At 59.1% G+C, this 16,474-nt stretch overlaps 3 protein-coding genes across 15 annotated transcripts in view; 1 reads left to right on the forward strand and 2 right to left on the reverse strand.

The window, feature by feature from the left end:
• SNX22 (sorting nexin 22) overlaps nucleotides 1-2,638 on the forward strand; it is a 4,048-nt gene extending 1,410 nt beyond the window's left edge. Inside the window, exons 2-6 of one of the 9 annotated variants that reach the window (XM_082061414.1) lie at nucleotides 887-1,084; nucleotides 1,775-1,837; nucleotides 1,949-2,043; nucleotides 2,120-2,196; nucleotides 2,496-2,638. In XM_082061414.1, the coding sequence (XP_081917540.1) occupies nucleotides 887-1,084; nucleotides 1,775-1,837; nucleotides 1,949-2,043; nucleotides 2,120-2,196; nucleotides 2,496-2,611 (549 nt within the window). In that variant the 3' untranslated portion in view covers nucleotides 2,612-2,638. Of the gene's footprint in view, nucleotides 1-886; nucleotides 1,085-1,774; nucleotides 1,880-1,948; nucleotides 2,044-2,119; nucleotides 2,197-2,289 lie in introns of all 9 variants that reach the window. The other 8 variants (XM_082061415.1, XM_082061410.1, XM_082061411.1 and 5 more) reach the window with 8 other exon arrangements.
• A 115-nt stretch (nucleotides 2,639-2,753) lies between these two features.
• Nucleotides 2,754-4,946, reverse strand: PPIB (peptidylprolyl isomerase B). Its single transcript, XM_082061409.1, has 5 exons — nucleotides 4,765-4,946; nucleotides 3,967-4,080; nucleotides 3,767-3,860; nucleotides 3,088-3,272; nucleotides 2,754-2,983 (listed from the first exon to the last, which is right to left on the reverse strand). Exons 1-5 carry the CDS (start codon nucleotides 4,918-4,920, stop codon nucleotides 2,861-2,863), a joined length of 672 nt encoding a protein of 223 aa, XP_081917535.1. The 5' UTR covers nucleotides 4,921-4,946; the 3' UTR covers nucleotides 2,754-2,860.
• A 2,128-nt stretch (nucleotides 4,947-7,074) lies between these two features.
• CSNK1G1 (casein kinase 1 gamma 1) overlaps nucleotides 7,075-16,474 on the reverse strand; it is a 94,461-nt gene continuing 85,061 nt past the window's right edge. For 3 of the 5 annotated variants that reach the window (XM_082061399.1, XM_082061401.1, XM_082061400.1), the window contains 4 exons: nucleotides 16,128-16,235; nucleotides 14,229-14,335; nucleotides 12,360-12,383; nucleotides 7,075-9,675 (listed from right to left, as the gene is read on the reverse strand). In XM_082061399.1, coding sequence (XP_081917525.1) covers nucleotides 9,621-9,675; nucleotides 12,360-12,383; nucleotides 14,229-14,335; nucleotides 16,128-16,235 — 294 coding nt within the window. In that variant the 3' untranslated portion in view covers nucleotides 7,075-9,620. The remainder of the gene's footprint in view (nucleotides 9,676-12,359; nucleotides 12,384-14,228; nucleotides 14,336-16,127; nucleotides 16,236-16,474) is intronic. The other 2 variants (XR_014184895.1, XM_082061402.1) reach the window with 2 other exon arrangements.

A 16,474-nucleotide genomic window follows, 5' to 3' on the forward strand; every position in this document is an offset into this window, starting at 1 on the left:
GGGAAGGTCCACCCTGCCCCAGGGCTTGGATGTCCCCAAGCGTCCCCGGGGGGTCCTCACACGTCCCAGGGGTTGGGGGGCTCTGCCCAGCCCGGGGGTCCCCAGCTGCCCTGGGACTCTGCTGGGGGGCACCCTCTGCCCTGGAAAGAAGAGAAGGGGACCCACATGGCCCAGGGGACAGGGGATTGGTGGCCTTGACTGTCCCCAGGGGTTCCTGCTGGTGGGGGGGACACAACCTCTAACAGTGAAAGGTAGGGGGGGGTCCCCTCTTGGGGGTGGCCATGGGTGCCCCCCCACCCAGGGGTTGTGTGGGAAGGGTCTGTCCCCTCCCTGGGGCCCATTTGCCATGGGGTGGGGAGGGGTGGCCTCATGTCCCCCCGGTGACGGCATGTCCCCTGTCCTGGTCCTGCTGGGGACCCTCTGGCTGCTCCTGGTCCCATCTGTCCCCACCCAGGGCTGTGGGTGTCCCTGAGTGTCCCCAAGGGGTCCCCACCTGTCGTGGGGGGTGCTGGGGAGGGGGAGGTTTGTCCCTCTGGCCCTGGTGGGTGGATGTCCCTGCTTGTCCCCAGGGTCCCTGGCGGTGGTGGGGGTGGATTCTCTGCCCTTATAAAATGGGGAGGGGGGGGCTGGGGGGGGGTGTCCTGTATGTCCCCTGGTGACCCCTCTGCCCTGTTGTGGGGGGGCTGATGGTCAGGTATGTGTCCCCATTTCCCCAGGGGTGTGTGTGACCCCTATGGCTGAGTCTTGGATGTCCCCACATGTCCCCAGGGGTCCCTGGGCAGGGGGACACAAACCTGCTACTTTTGAAGACTGGGGGAGGTCCCTTGTCTGGGACGGATGGTTAGAGGGTCCCTCTCTGCCCGGGGTGTCCCTGCTTCCCCTCCAATGGTCCCCAAGAGTCCCCACATGTCCGGGGAAGGCGTGGGGTGGGGAGCGGGCACTGTGGAGGCCCTGGGCAGCCGCTGAGGGTGAGGACGGCGGTGGCGGCTCCTTGGCGCAGGTGTTCAGGGTGGAGGTTCTGTGCAATGGCCGGCGGCACACGGTGGCGAAGCGCTACAGCGAGTTCCAGGCGCTGCACAAACGGGTGAGACCGGGGACAGAGGGGGGGGACATCATCTCCTCAGCCATGGTGCATCACCGTCCCTGTGCTGGGCACAGTGAGGCCCAAACAACTGTCTTGGGGGCAGCTCTGGGCTCCTCAGCTCAGGGGTCAAAATGGCGGCCCCAGGGGTGGCGGGAATCACCTCAGCGCACAAACAGCAGCGCCAGGGGCACCAAAATCACCTGAGGGTTCAAGAAAGGGCTTGAGGTGCCGGAGCAAGTGGAGGGAAGGGAACGGAGCTGGTGAGGGGCTGGAGCACAAGTGTGATGGAGACTGAGGGACCTGGGGGTTCAGCTGGAGAACAGGAGCTGAGGGGAGACCTTCTGATCTCTGAACTGCCTGAAAGGAGCTTGGAGCCAGGGGGGTCGGGCTCTGCTCCCCAGGAACAAGCGCCAGGAGCAGAGGAAACGGCCTCAAGTTGTGCCAGGGGAGGTTGAGGTTGGATCTGGGAACAATTTCTTCCCCAAAGGGCTGTGGGGCATTGAACAGGCTGCCCAGGGCAGTGCTGGAGTCACCATCCCTGGAGGGCTGGACAGACGGAGATGAGGTTCTCAGGACATGGGGCAGTGCTGGGATGGGTTATGGTTGGACTCCACGGTCCCAAGGGTCTCTTCCAACCTAAACAGTTCTAGGATCCTGTTTTATGATCACATCCCTCCACGTTCTCCCCAGATCAAGAAGACCTGCAAGGTCCCCGACTTCCCCCCGCGCCGTGTCCCCAACTGGATGCCCAAGGTGCTGGAGCAGCGCCGGCAGGGCCTGGAGCTGTACCTGCGGGTGAGCGCCTGGCGGTGCCTTTGGGGGCTGGTTTTCTGTTACTGGGGTGCTGACCCCCCGACACGGCAGGGTGTCCTGTACCACAACGAGGAGCTGCCCCAGGACGTGCTGGATTTCCTGAAGGTTCGGCGCTGCCAGCAGGACCCCAAGGCCAGCGGCCCCCCGTGAGTTGGGGACACCGGGGACGGGGAGTGGTGACACGGGACCCTTTGCTGAGTGCTGATGTCCCTTTTCCCCCAGCAGCGCCGGCCGCCTGCCCTCCCAGCGCCCCGTCATCGGGTTCTGCACCGACCCCTACGCGCGGCCCCTGAGCCCCGGTGAGGAGCAGGACCAGGGTGCTGGTCCCCAGGGCCCCCTTGGCCCCCAAAATGTGTTTCCTCCTCAGCTCCAGCTACCTCCTTTCCCCACAGAGCTGCTCCCCGACACGGTGCTCAGTGGGGTGCTGCAGGGCCTGTACCTGCCGTGGGGCTGCCCCCCATGTTCGGCTGCACCCCGAGCCTCCTGCCCACCCTGAGCACCCGGTGCTGGGAGCACCGGGCAGGGGGAAGGATCCCTGCAGTAAAATTGGGGGTGGGAGAAGCCAACGGGCACAGTTGCTCACCCACCCCCTCCCCAGTGCCTTTGCTGGGGAGCAGGAGCTCTGCCTTCTGCCCACGTTTTGGGGCTGCATTCGGAGCCTTTGGAACCCGAACGGTGCTGGAAAACCCTCCTGGCGTCTGGGTTCTTGTGTAATAAATCACTTGGACTTGATGACCAAAAGATGGCTGCGCTGTCGTTCTGCAAAGCCAACCTGCGGGATCGCAGCCGCCACCAAGGGGGATGCGCTCGGCTGAAGGGTCCAAACCCCTCCGAGAGCGGCAGAGAGGCGACTCTCTTAAAAAACACGTTGGTCACATTTATTGGTGCGTGTGCTTCTTACAAAAGTGATGGCAGAGGAGCCGGCGCCCTGTCCTGATGGCTGGGAGGTGGCGGGGGGCGCGTTTACTCCTTGGCGATGGCGAACGGCTTCTCCACCTCGATGGTCCCGCAGTCGGCGATGGTGACATCCTTCAGCGGCTTGTCCCGGCTGTCGGTCTTAGTGTTCTCCACCTTCCTCACCACGTCCTGGGCAGAGCAGAGGGCTGAGAGTCACACAGCAACCCCAGCCCACCCACCCGGTTCTGCTGTCCCCAGGAATCGGTCGCGCCCGCGCACCCCTCGCCCCTCACCATGCCCTCCAGCACTTTGCCGAACACCACGTGCTTGCCGTCCAGCCACGGCGTCTTCACCGTGGTGATGAAGAACTGGGAGCCGTTGGTGTCCTTGCCGGCGTTGGCCATGCTCACCCAGCCCGGGCCGTAGTGCTTCAGCTTGAAGTTCTCGTCGGGGAAGCGGTCCCCATAAATACTCTTTCCTATGGGGCGGAGAAGAAACGGGGTGTGTTGCTCTCACAGAAAAGAGGCTGCGCCAGAGCAGCCCTGGCCCCGCACGGCTGGAGGCTGCGGCACGAGGAGCAGGTAGAGAAGAGCTTACAAGCGCAAACACCATTATCACAGAATCTTAGAATTGTTTTGGTTGGACAAGACCCTCAAGATCTTCAAGTCCAACCATAACCCACTCCAGCACTGCCCCATGTCCTGAGAACCTCATGTCCGCCTGTCCAACCCTCCAGGATGGTGACTCCAGCACTGCCCTGGGCAGCCTGTTCAATGCCCCACAGCCCTTTGGGGAAGAAATTGTTCCCACATCCAACCTCAACCTCCCCTGGCGCAACTTGAGGCCGTTTCCTCTGCTCCTGGCGCTTGTTCCTGGGGAGCAGAGCCCGACCCCCCCTGGCTCCAAGCTCCTTTCAGGCAGTTGCTGGGAGCCTCAGAACCCGGATCTCTGGGCTGGTGCGGGACCAGTTACCTCCAGTGCCATCCCCGCGGGTGAAGTCTCCTCCCTGGATCATGAAGTCCTTGATCACACGGTGGAACTTGCTGCCCTTGAAGCCGAATCCTTTCTGGGGGAGGGGATCAGAAAGCAAAGTGTGTAAAGGGCCGGGTGGGAGCTCCCTCCGCGTCTGTGCCCGGGGCGCAGGAGCAGCCCAGGGGTCACTGGCCCCTCACCTCTCCAGTGGCCAAGGCCACGAAGTTCTCCACCGTCTTGGGCACCGTCTTGCCGAAGAGCCCGATGACGACGCGGCCTGCGTCCTCCTCACCGATCCGCAGGTCGAAGAACACCTTGTGGGGGAGAGGCGGGTTGGGGGCACCAGCAGAGCCGGCCTGACCTCACCGGGCCAGCCCACCCCTTTAAGGCTGGCTCAGCAAGTCCAGCCTGGGCCCAGCTCAGCGGGACTGGCCCCATGTGCACCCCGACCCCCAACCTCAGCCAGGCCTCCTCACCTCAGGCAGCCCCCAGGCTCAGATGGGCCCCCTCACCCCATGTCCTCCCATCCCATCCCAGACCCCCCATCCCACCCAGGCCTCCCTCACCCCATGTTCCCCCCAATCCAGGGCCCTCTCATCCCATCGCAGGTCCCCGCATTCCCCCCACCCCATGTCCCCCCATCCCAGACTCCCATCCCATCTCAGACCCCCCATCCCACCCCATGTCCATCCCACCCCATGTCCATCCCACCCCATGTCCCCCCATCCCAGACTCCCATCCCATCCCAGACCTCCCATCCCACCCAGGTCCCCCCACCCCATGTCCCCCCCACCCCACCCCAGACCCCCCATCCAAGGCCTCCTCACCCCACATTCCCCCCACCCCATGTTCATCCCATCCCACCCCAGCCCTCCCGTCACCCCAACCGGGCCTCCCTGGTCCCACCCCCCATCCCATCACCCCACACTCCCCCAATCCCTGCCGGGCCCCCCCGCCCCACCCCCCCGGACCCGCCCAGGCCCCCCCCCCCCCCCGACCTTGGCGGTGACCTTGGGCCCCTTCTTGCGCTCGTCGGCCCGCGATGCGGCGGGCAGCAGGAGCAGGAGCGCAGCGCCCAGCGCCGCCGCCGCCACCAGCACCTTCATCCTGCGCCGCTCGCAGCCCGGCCACAGCGCCCGCCGCGCCGCCTGCATCCGGCCCCGCCCGCCGCGCCCCCCCGCCCCCGCCGCGCAGTGGTACGCGCCGCGCTCCCCACCCGCCCGCTCCGGCCGCGACCAACGGAGAGAAGGGGGGGGAAGGCGGAACCTTCCGGCCGAGCGGGGGCGGCGCCTGTGCGAGCTGCCGGGCGGCTGCCACGTTGCCCCTCGCTCGGAAGCCGCGGCGCGTCCAATCAGAAGGGGAGGAAGGCTGAGGGGCGGGGCCGAGGGGTGGTGTCGGCCAATGGGGTGCGGCCGGCGGGCAGTGAGGGGGCGCGGCCGGAGAGGTGGAGGTCGCAGGTTCGAGTCCTCCGTGGGGAAACAAAGAACCGCGTCCCCCCGGGTACAGGGGGGACTTTAAACGGAAAAAGTAATACAGGGAGGACGTGGCCTTGCCCTTGGTGCAGCTTTCCCGCTGTTCCCTCCGGCCTCAGCTCCATCTTTGCAGCTCCGCTGCAAAGATGGAGCTGAGGCCGGAGGGAACAGCGGGACAGGCTGCAGGATAAAGGAGTGAAAACCCCCCATTTTCAATTTCTGTGCAATCCCAGCACTAAAAACCATTCGCAGGATGGCAGGTGCCCGTGTGTGGCCAAGCACAGTCATTCACAAACACCAGAGTTGGGTCTGTTCATCACCCACCATATCATTTTCCCATTTACAAGGGCCCAGCTTTTCCTTCCTTCTCGGAGCACGAGTGGCCCGAGACTTCATTTTTGGGAACGGGAAATGAAAGTTCGCTCTAAAAATATTACATTGAAGGCTGGGAAACGGAAGGAGAAAAAGCATCCCGAGAGCAGGCGCTGATTTAGAAGATGCTTTTGGGCTTTAGTGCCTGTTTGCAACTGGAAAACCTCGGGATCCTGGAGGTCAAGTCACCAATATCTGCTCACCAGTGTGAAAAATGCAGTTGTGATTCGTGCTAAGATGTTTAATGTTTACAGGTATAACCAAATGAGGCACGGACTCTGAACTTGGAAAAGGGAAAGGTGGTTGAGTTCTATGTAAAAAGTTATGAAACTTGTTTAGGAAGTTATATTGATAGAGCGAACTAACATTTTAAGGGTTAAGCAACTATATAATAAGGGCCTACTAACAAGCAAACATTTTAAACCACATAATTAATATCTACTTTAGAGTTGTATGTAACTAATTGTGCTAAAAAAAGCAGGACTTCATTAAATGCCGAGATAAGAAGTTTTACAGCACCAGCTGTAACCTTGAGGAGACAAGATCGCCAAGATTTACAGCAAAAGGGGGGGCCAGTCTGGTTTTGGTCGACTTGGCAGCTTGGGTTCCAGCCAGTTCATCATAATGAGCCAAAGGTAACAAGTTCACTGTGACGAAGCTGAAGGAGCTTCATCCAAAGACCCCCAAAGACCCCTCCTCAAAATCACCAAGTGACACCACGCAGGCGCAACAGGGAGGGTCAAGGAGGGGAATATGTAAATGGTTATCTGAGACTCATTTTAATAAAAAGTGGGAAGGTCATGAATATGTACAGGCGTTCCTGGGGTCATTATGAATATGTAATACCATACTGTATTTAAGCACACTTCTTATTGTTAAAGGTGTGCGTGTTGGGCGGAGTGAATCCCCCGCGCACCCAGCGCTGTTTTGCTTATGCTCTAATGAACACGCTTTTATGGAATACAAGGAATTGGATTAAACGTTGTTTATCCATAGAAAAAGCCTAAGTTATTTATTTCACCAGGATGCTCGAAGCAGAACGTGGAGGCAGAAGAGGAATCGGTGGCTGAACCATCCATGGCCACAAAGCGTGGAGAAAGTCCCTTGAGATCCCATCCTGCGCATCGTTCCCTCAATGGAGCCCGGGGAAAGAAAACACGTCGTCAGGAAGGGGTAATAAATACGTCAGTTCGTGGAGAACAATGCAGCAGTGCAATGTTTTATTGAAAAACAAAATAATAATAATAATAATAATAATAATAACCATCTCACTTGATACCTCAGAAGACTGCATCGCGACGTTGGCGGGCGCGGCGCGGGGGGCCCGCAGCCCTCCCGCCTGCCCACGGACTTCGGGAGAGGAGTTTAATGCCCTGCGTCCTGCCACAGCGTGGCTGGCTCAGTCTGGCCCGTGTCTCCTCCCTGGGGACGGTCCCTCAAGCACAGGACTTGCTTTTAACTTGCTTTATTATTTTTTTGTTTTGTTTTGTGTTTTTTTTTTTTTTTTTTAAATAAAAATCCCCAACCCCACATCTTTGCCCTTTATGGAGAGTCCAACGTACGATTATAGTGCAAGAGGGCTTGGTACAAGTGAGCATTACCAGCATGCCGCGGGGGGACGGTCCTCCCCTACAAACACATCATCGTAGGATTAAAAGAACATCGTATCTCCGGAGAGAAGCTGCAGTGGGTCACCGTGAGAGGGCTTTCAAACCAACCCACTTAAAAACAAGGTCAGGAAAGTTTCTAAACAATCAAATACATTCACTTTAAAAAAAAAACAAAACAAAATTTAAGAACAGAAACTGTTGAGATGGCCCCTTTCCCCCCCGCCCTCCCTCACCCTGCAAACACTTACATATGCTGCAACTACAAGCTGCTCCTCGGGCGGAGGCAGCGAGGAATGGACCAAACGACGGCAGGAGATGCAGAAGGAATCGAGTTCTGGTGACAGGCACTTAGTGGGGCTTGGGAGGGCAGCGACACAAAGGGCTCGGGGCCGGCTCCCCTGCGGCGGGCAGGGCTGCTCCGGGGAGCCCCGTCCCCCCTCCCAAGACGCCGAACCACGGTTTCCTACAGCAGAGAGGGGAACGCCTGCGCCAGAAACACCCGAGTTTGGAAAGAGACGGGGGAACGCAGCCACGGTCCCGTTCCACCCCGGCTCGAGGACTGCGGAACGAGAAAGGGGGGAAACGTGTCTCTTTGCGCCTCTCGGGATAAGGCATGGAGGGAACGGCCTGCGGGGACCCCGGGAAGGACACGAGGCTTTTCCACGCGCTCGCCTGCCGCAAGGAAGCACAAGAGCGAGCCCAGAATCTGCCCGCCCGGGGGCATTTCCTGCCCCCTAAAGCTGCTCCTGCCCAGCCGGGGGATCCGAACCTCCCGGCATCGCCGCTCCGCAAACTCCAAGCTACGCAGATCGTCATCGGAAAATGAAACATACCGAGATCTAGTCCCTGCCTTTCCCCCCTTCATGCTCTCCGGGGAATTTAGGGTGAGCCAGGCCTGAGTCCCCTCAAGTGAACAGTCTCAGCCTGGTTGGGTGTCACACATGGAAAGCAAAAGCACAAGGAACTGGCTCACAACAAGCCGCTCAGGACCCCGAGAGCGCGGCCGCGTCTGCGTGCCGGGCAGCCTCGGCCTCCTCCGCCTTTGCAAACGCTGCGGCAGGACGCAAGGGATTTGTTTTTACGCACGTGCAAAGTGCCCCGAGCCCTTTGCTAACTACGAGTTTGGCTCAGAAGCGGCGTGTGAGGGCCGTGGCTTCTCCCGCGGGGCGGCGGACGTCCCGGTGCCCCGGCTCGCGCCCGCGGAGAGGACGTGAAGGCGATTCCAGTCAAACCTATCTGACCATCCGGAGATGAAATCAGTGTTAAGGCAGCGAAGGATCCTCTCCCCGGCCGGGGAAGCTTTGCTCCTGCTCACGAAGGTTCGCAACCGGAGGGGTTGGAGAAGGCTGCCCGCACCAAGAAACGCCTGCCTCCCGGTCACCTTAATCCAGACCTAGCCCTTAAACCAGCGCAAACTCCTCCAGCTCAGCAAAGCTGACACTGCTCCCTCCTGCCTCGCGCCTCCCGGCCGGCTGGGTCAGGCACGGTGTAGGAAACCATGGTGGGGACATTCGGCGGCAGCTGGGAAGGGCGACTGGAAATTCAAGTACGGTTTCCTCGGCACGCGGAGCCCGGGCCGGCGCCATCCCCGCTCGGAGGGCGCTGCTGCGCGCCCCGTCGTCTTCCCAGCTGGATGTCTGTCTGTCTGCGCTGGCACCGGGACCAGGCAGAGCCGCACAGATACAACGTACATCTGTAAATGCTAAAAGTAATTAAAAAAGTGCAACGACGTCAGCTTCTTTAAAACAATCCGCATTGCTCTGTTACCGTCAGAGGAGGGAGGTGGCAAGGGAGCCGGGGAAAGACAAGAAAAAAATAAACCCTAAGTGGAACAGTAGATTGCAAATTTCTCACAGCTTGCACGTGACAGCGGGACTGTTCCCGAGGAGCCGCGAGGGGACCCGTCCCAGCGCCGCGGCGCTCGGGCCCTTCTCCCCGCGCCGCCGCCTGCCCTCCGCGCAGCCCAGCCAGCCCACGGGGATTCTCTGCGGAGCGAGGGAGGGAGCAGCACGGGGAGCGAGGGGAGGAGGCGAGCAGGAGCGAAGCGCAGTCCCGGGGCCGGCGGCGCCGCGGGCCGGGGGTCAGCCAGCCAGCCCCCGCCCTGCCGCCCGGGCCGGCCGCCGTCCTGGTCCCGCACGGAGCTTCAGGCTTGGGGTGACCGAGGGAGACCGTTCAGCAGATCCACCCCAGAGTGGTTTGTTTTGGAACGTTTTTCTTCTCTTTTTGGTTTAAAATGTCACTTTTTTTAGTTTTTTTTTAATGTGTTTTTTTGTTTGTTTTCTTTTTTTCTCTCTCTCTCTTCCTCCTACGCCTCCTCCTCCCCCCTAAAGAGAAGCCCCTTCCAGTGAGACAGGGCAGGAGCTGCAGGCGCTGGGTCCCGCACGGCCCGGGAGGCACCGGTCACTTGTGACGCTGAGCCGTCTTCTTCCGTTTCCTCTTAAAGAAGCAGCAGCACCTGGGGCACAAAGGACAAGGCGAGTTAACCCCGGGAAGGTCCCCGGTTGGTCTCCCCACCACCCCGGCCTTCCCTCCGCATGCAACAGCACCTCGGCGCCCACGGTGGGCAGGCGCTGGTTGGCACCCCCAGCTGGGACCGGTGGCCCAGCAAAGGTGACAGCGGGACGCCGTGTCCCCTCCCAACCAGGGCAGGAACACCAGGAGCCATGTGGGAAAGCAGGAAAACGAGAAGCCAGCCGCTCGGCTCCCTCTGTGCGAAGCCCGGAGGAAACGGACGGGGACGGCGAGCCCTGGCTGCTCTGCCCGGCTAAAACACGCACGGGTTTTCACCACCGCTCGCTAAAATGACAAGTTCCAAAGAGATCTTGGCTCAGGGTTTCCTTACTGAACCTTTCACGAGCTTGCGCCTCGGCTAAATCGTTGTGTTGGGATGCAGGAACCCCCCTGCATCTTCCCCCATCCGATGCGAGGGGGATCAGAGCGCCCGGGGAGCAGAGCAGGGGAAGCAAAGGATGGAGAGTGGAGCTGAGGAGGGGAGAAAAACGCCCGTGGCAGCTGAACCGTGTGAAGCGGGACACACTGAAACCGGTTGCCCAGCTTTCCTAGTCCTACCGGCTTCCTACTTGAGTTTCCACCCTCAGCCGGCGTCCGGAACGCTCCGCACAGCGCTGTGCGAGCTCCGCTCCTGAGCTACGTGTCCTTCTCGGGACGCTGGGGCTGCTTTTTCAGGCTGGTGGGAGGGATGGTGGAAGGGATGGTGGAAGGGATGCCTGGCTCAGCAGCGAGAGCAGATCTGGCTGTGCAAAGACCCTTTTTATCCTATGAGCATCTTTTACCAACAGCCAGATAAAAAGCATTCAAACCACCCTAACAAGTTCTCCATATTCTCCCCTGGGTCCTTCGCGGCTCTGAAATGTCGGCGTTACGTTTCCGTCCTCCCAGAGCCGGAGGAACGGATTTGTTCTCACTCGCACCCCAGAAAGCGCTTGTCCCCGCACGCACGGGCCCTACTGCGGGGTGCAAGGGCTTTGGGGTGACCGCCAGCGCCCCGGGAGCCAAACAGGCGGTTGCGGGGGAGACGGAAGCCCCTCCAACTCAAAGAGCCGCGGCGAGGGGGGCACCTCCCGCCACACGTTCCTCTGGTCTGCGCGGGGAGTTTAACATCCACCATTTGTCTTTAGCTCCCTAAACAGGCCCAGTTTGGCCATGAGCCGAGAGAAAACACAAAGCGGGAACACGGGCTTCGAGTGACGCGGGATGACTCCGTCACTGCCCACCCAGCCCTGGTGGCACCTTCACCCCAGCGCCCCAGGGCTGCTCTGGCACTGTATTGCCCTCTCCTGCTTCAGCCTGTCGCAGTTTCTCTCCCACAGCAGCCGCCTTCATGACTCGGGCACCGGTGAGTGGGGGGATGTTACGGGGAGAGAGGATGGAGATGCAGGAGTTGGGATTCCGCATGCTGGGGGTAAGGGGGAAAGGGCTGAGCCGCGCTCGTTTCCTCGGGCACCGAACGGAGGGAGCTGACTGATTCTGGCTGGTTTTCCTTGCGATCGGCTTTTTAGGCTGTTACTCAGAGGGCCGGGGAAGGGTTCAGGAAAGGAAGTCCTGGCAGGTCAGACAGGCAGAGGCAAAACACCAAAATAAAAGGATAAGGCAGGCTGACGATTACAGAACGTGATCTCTCTGCATGCAGACAATGCCCAAGAGAACAGCCCCAGACTACGACACACAGAGAAGCCAGAGATGCCAGAGGAACTGGAGGCGATGCCTATGAGAGCAGGGCAGAGGCGGTCAGTCTCCCGTCCCACACGGACATTCCTCGCCGCACACGGGCCGTGTCACCTCGCTCCGCAGCGGCTCCCGCCCGCCCTGCTGGGACACGCCAGCTCCTCACGGCCCTTCCCCAAGGGGACATCTCCATGGGACACCTTGAGAGCGGGACGCTACAGCTGCGGTGTCAACACCCCAATAAAACTGTACTTAGGCCTGAAGTGAGCGTGGATTAGTGCTAATCCCAACCCCTCCACCCCTTCCTTCCTGGCTGCAGGGTTTTTGGAGACGAGGCTTCTCCCACCCACCCTGGGGTCACAGAACGGTTTGGGTTGAAGGGAGCTTCAAATCTCAGCCCTGCCATGAGCAGGGACACCTTCACCAGCTCGGGCTGCTCAGGGCTGTCCAAGCGGGGCCTCTGTCACTAACGAGGACACCCTGGGCACGTCTTTCCGTCCTCTCTGATAACACCAGCCCTGGCCGGTGCTTCTCCAGAGGAAACTCCCCGAGGAAGCGACCGGCCCCTTCCCCTCAACACCCAGCGCGGGGTTTTCCCTTCGGAACCGTCTGCGTGAGGAATTCCTGCAAGCCGAGTCCCGACTCTGCCCAACTCCGTTAGACACCATCTGCCCACGGACGTGACGCTTTGGGGGAGGTGGTAAGCCCAATAGAAAAGGATTAAAATCAATTTTGTTGCGTCGTTCGAGATCAGCCGAATCACTCGGCCTAATGCGGCCGCTCAGACACCCTCCTCAATATTGCATGTGGTCCTCAGCACTGTCCTGAAATCCAAACAGCTCTGGGTTGGCTTTGACTTTGTGCCTTTTTTAGAGTTTGGTGGGTTTGATTTTGCCAACCCTTGTCTAGTCTGGTCCGCTCCCCCTCGCATGTGGACTGGAGAGAGGGACTCACCACAAGTTGAGCATTTTCAGGCAGCTACAGAGAGTGTAGAGAAAAAACACAGAAAGGAAGAAAGAGCAATTAGTTCACAGAGGTGGGATGAAAGCGTGTCACTGCAGCCATGCAAACGTGCCGTGCAGAGCGGCAGACACACACCATGCCTGCCCGCCCCCCCGGCCCTTCCGCCTCCTCCAGCTCCGACAAAAACCCGTTCTCCAGAGGCCCCGGGGGGCTCGTAGCTGGGTCTGGGATCACAAAGGGGCTCTGGGCCGCCGGGAGAGGAACCTGCTCTTATCCCCGCGGCTCCAGGTCGCCTGGGAGCTGCCCTGCGGTGGGACCCGCGGCCAGGATCGGCAGCTTATCTCCAGCATTCCCCGCAGCAGAAGCATCCCACAGCTCTGCCCGACGGGAAAGACCTTGCCGCTATTGCCCCTCGTCGCGAAACACAGCTCCGGCTCCTTCTGGCACTTGCTGGCCCACAGAATCCAAGAGTCCTTTGCCCTCCTCACAGAACCGAGGGGGTTTAACGCTCACAGACGCAGGGGAAGATGAACCGGCGCGCCCTGCGGCACAAGGAACGAAGCGGGCTGCGCTTGGGAATGACAAACCCCACACCTCTCAGCATAAAGCTCTGCGTCCCAGCGCCTCCAAAACCAACCTGGCACCGCAAGGGCTGGAGAGAGACCGAACTGTTACGGGTGGCGGTTTGTCCCATCCTGGGAGCAACCCCAGGCCACGCGCCCGAGGGGAACCCGCTTCAGTCTGCCCCACGCGGAGCCTGTGGCGCCAAAGGGCTGCTCTGCACGCCACGCCACCCACTCTGAGAGGAACATTGTCCAACCCACACGTTGCACCCCAAGACGTCCCCTGCACCAGCAGCAGGGTGTGCCGGGGGGACAAAGCGGCTCTGCCGCTGGGGCACGGCGCTGCCGGCATCGCGCCCACGCGCGAGCGCGTCCCGAGGGACAGCGGGACACAGCAGAAGCCCCGACTGCCGCTTGTCACCCCCCAACGAGCCGTTCCTAACAAGTTCCCACCGAGACTCGAGACAAACAATGTGGGACAAGCGACACAGGTCAAGTTATCAGCAGGCCGGTGGGCAGCGCTGCGGCACCGCGCGGTTCTCGGGCAGCCCCGGCTCTGGTCACCGCTCGCACGGGGAGCGTCAGGGTGACACGGTTCCTGCTCCGCGTCACAGGCAGCGGGAAGGACCCATGTGGAGGATCATGCACAAGGTGACGTGATGGTGCCAGACACAGCACGGGTGCAAAAGAGGCCAAAATGGTCAAAGCAGCAACTTTGTACGTCAGTTCTCACTCCTGGCCACGAGCTACGGGAGAGGTCGGCTCGGAGGAAGCACGATCTTCTGGTTTCTCTCTCTGTGCTTCTGTTGGGCTGGACCAAGAGAATTCAGGGAGAGAACTGCCCATCCCTGCACGAGGTCCTTCAGGACCATTCTGGATACCTGGCACCCACCTTGCAGCCAGAAATCAAGTGTTAACTTTCAGAGCAACAATCTCTTCCCTGAGCTGCGCTCAAGCTACTCCTACACTCAGCAGGAGCGTACAGCGCGTTCTCCTTTTGGAACAGGGGGCGCTCACCGGGATTCCTGAAATCAACTCGCATTATTTCGGTATTTGTGCTACTGTCAATCTTGCAACACGTGCTCTGAGTAAGAGTTACGTTCTCCAGCCACGACAAGTGTAAAAAAGAAGCAGCAGCAGCAGCACTGAAGGCACCATGCACAAAAGCAGCGATATGCAAGGAAAAGGGCAAGGGACACGAGCATCGAGTACTTCACCACGGGTAAACGGCCCCACTCGTTTCCCGGGAGGATTAATGACCACACCAGTGGGAAGCCCGTTGATAAAGCACACGTACTTAGCTTCCTCCACCACCTCCACCTCCGCCTGCGCCGTTATGGGCGCGTTGGAATGTGCCCCCGTCGGGTCGTCCACGTTCAGCTCCCCGTTGGTCGAGCTGACCACCTGAAACGCAGACAAACGGTCTGTTAGCGAAGCCCCCTCGCACGTCACGCTTACCCACACGGATGAATTCAGCGTTTCCATTAGAGGGATGACAATCCACACCCCAGCTGCCGGCAGCTCCGCGTTTGCCAAGAGAACACCTGATTTTCTGGGTAATTATGGGCAGGACAACCAGCAAAGCAGCCTGTATGGGACGGAAGTTCAGCTGGCCCTTCCAAACAACCCTCGAGTGACAACCCTTTGGGTTCCCTTCGCACCCGCTTCTCCAGACCCCCTCACTTCGCACACGAATTTGCGAAGCGCGATGGCGCTGTTCCCAGTGATCTTCCCTCGCTCTCTCTCTTGATAAATCTCATTTTGCAAAAAGCTTTGATTTTCCTCCTTCATCCCGATGTGGCAAATCCAACTGCTGCCTTAAAGGAAAACAGCCCCTTGAAGCGAGTGACTGTCCAAGGGTTCAGCAAGAGCCACGGCATCTGTCGAGAAACAACTTCAGCATCTGCAGCCCAGCGGCCACGCGCGGCAGAATATTTCATGTCCTTGGCTGCAGATAAGCAGGATTTTCATGCTTACGGTGGCACATACAGGTGTGTAAACTGCTCAAGTAGAGCTCTGCTCGTGGGGAGACACAGCACGTGCAAGGAAACTATTCCCTTTATGTAAAATAATCCCAATAAAAACACTTACTTGAATGGTTTGGGTTGGCAGGGACCGTTACAGGTCGTTCAGTCCAACCCCCTGCCATCAACAGGGACATTTTTCACCAGCCCAGGGTGCTCAAAGCCCCGTCCAACCTGACCTTGAAAGCTCCTGCTGTTTGCTCACGTCTCAGGTCAGAGCTCCACACACATTAGTTTCTCCTCATCTTTCCGTTTCTCTGCTACACCGTAAAATATCTTTAAATTTTTAAATTCAAAAAGGAACGTGGCTAATCAAGTAAAAATAATATATTGAATCCAAACAAATATCAGGAATAAGTAAAAATTTCAACCTAACCTGCATTTTGCTTGGGGGCACCCTGCACTTCTCGTCCCGCTCCAGGCACTAATCCCCATTCACCAGAGCCAAGTTTCCAAGCGGTGTGTCTGGCGCCAGATGCGGCTCTGGTGTTTAGATGAGGTTCTCAGGACATGGGGCAGTGCCAGGGGTGGGTTATGGTTGGACTCGATGATACTGAGGGTCTCATCCAACTGAAATGATTCTATGACTCGCACCAGCCACCCCCTGTGCACTTCTCAGTCAGACACCCCCAGATTTCCATGAAGCAGCAAAATCTCACCTGTCAAGCCTGAACTGCAACAACTCAACTATTTTCCTAACATTTCTGGGGTTTATAAGCAACAGATCTTCTTTCAGCTGCCTCTCACTGCTTAAGAGCATCCCCAAGGTGGGGATGAGGGATGTGTTATCAACCAGACCTGCTCATAGACCCTCCTTTCTGGGTTCAATTTGACAAATTTGAGTTTAAAATAGCTCTTGGAGGACGGAGCCAGGCTCTTCTCGGTGACAACCAGTGACAGGACAAGGGGCAGTGGGTGCAAACTGGAACACAGGAGGTTCCACTGAAATCTGAGAAGAAACTTGTTTGGGGTGAGGGTGTCAGAGCCTGGCCCAGGCTGCCCAGGGGGTTGTGGAGTCTCCTTCTGTGCAGACATTCCAACCCGCCTGGACACCTTCCTGTGTAACCTCATCTGGGTGTTCCTGCTCCATGGGGGGATTGACCTGGATGAGCTTTCCAGGTCCCCTCCAAGCCCTGACGTTACTCTGGGATGGTGTGAAGGCTGTAACGCACCTGTACGGATCCTCCGTGCCGATCCGCAGCCAAATGAGACGTCAGGTAGGAGGTATTTGTCTGCCGGCTGGGCTGGATCTCCCACTCCCCTCGGCGATCCGATGACGCCTGCTCACGAGTTCGGGAGCGCCAGAGAAAGAGAAGAGAGGGCACAAGGTGAATGAGGGGAAGAAACACCGCCGTGTTTGTTAGTGAGTTAGTTCCTTTGCAAAAAGCGAGGCATGTAAACTTTTAGCTGGGCTAAAATTTCTCTTTACCAAGTGCGCCTCGCGCTTTACTTCGCGGTGAGTTCTCCTCTAGCTGCCAAACCAACTCAGATCTGCTCGGGAAATGATCTCTTTACACGG

The sequence above is a fragment of the Streptopelia decaocto genome, assembly GCF_964273445.1.
Source record: "Streptopelia decaocto genome assembly, chromosome: 9".
NCBI classification, from domain to species: domain Eukaryota; kingdom Metazoa; phylum Chordata; class Aves; order Columbiformes; family Columbidae; genus Streptopelia; species Streptopelia decaocto.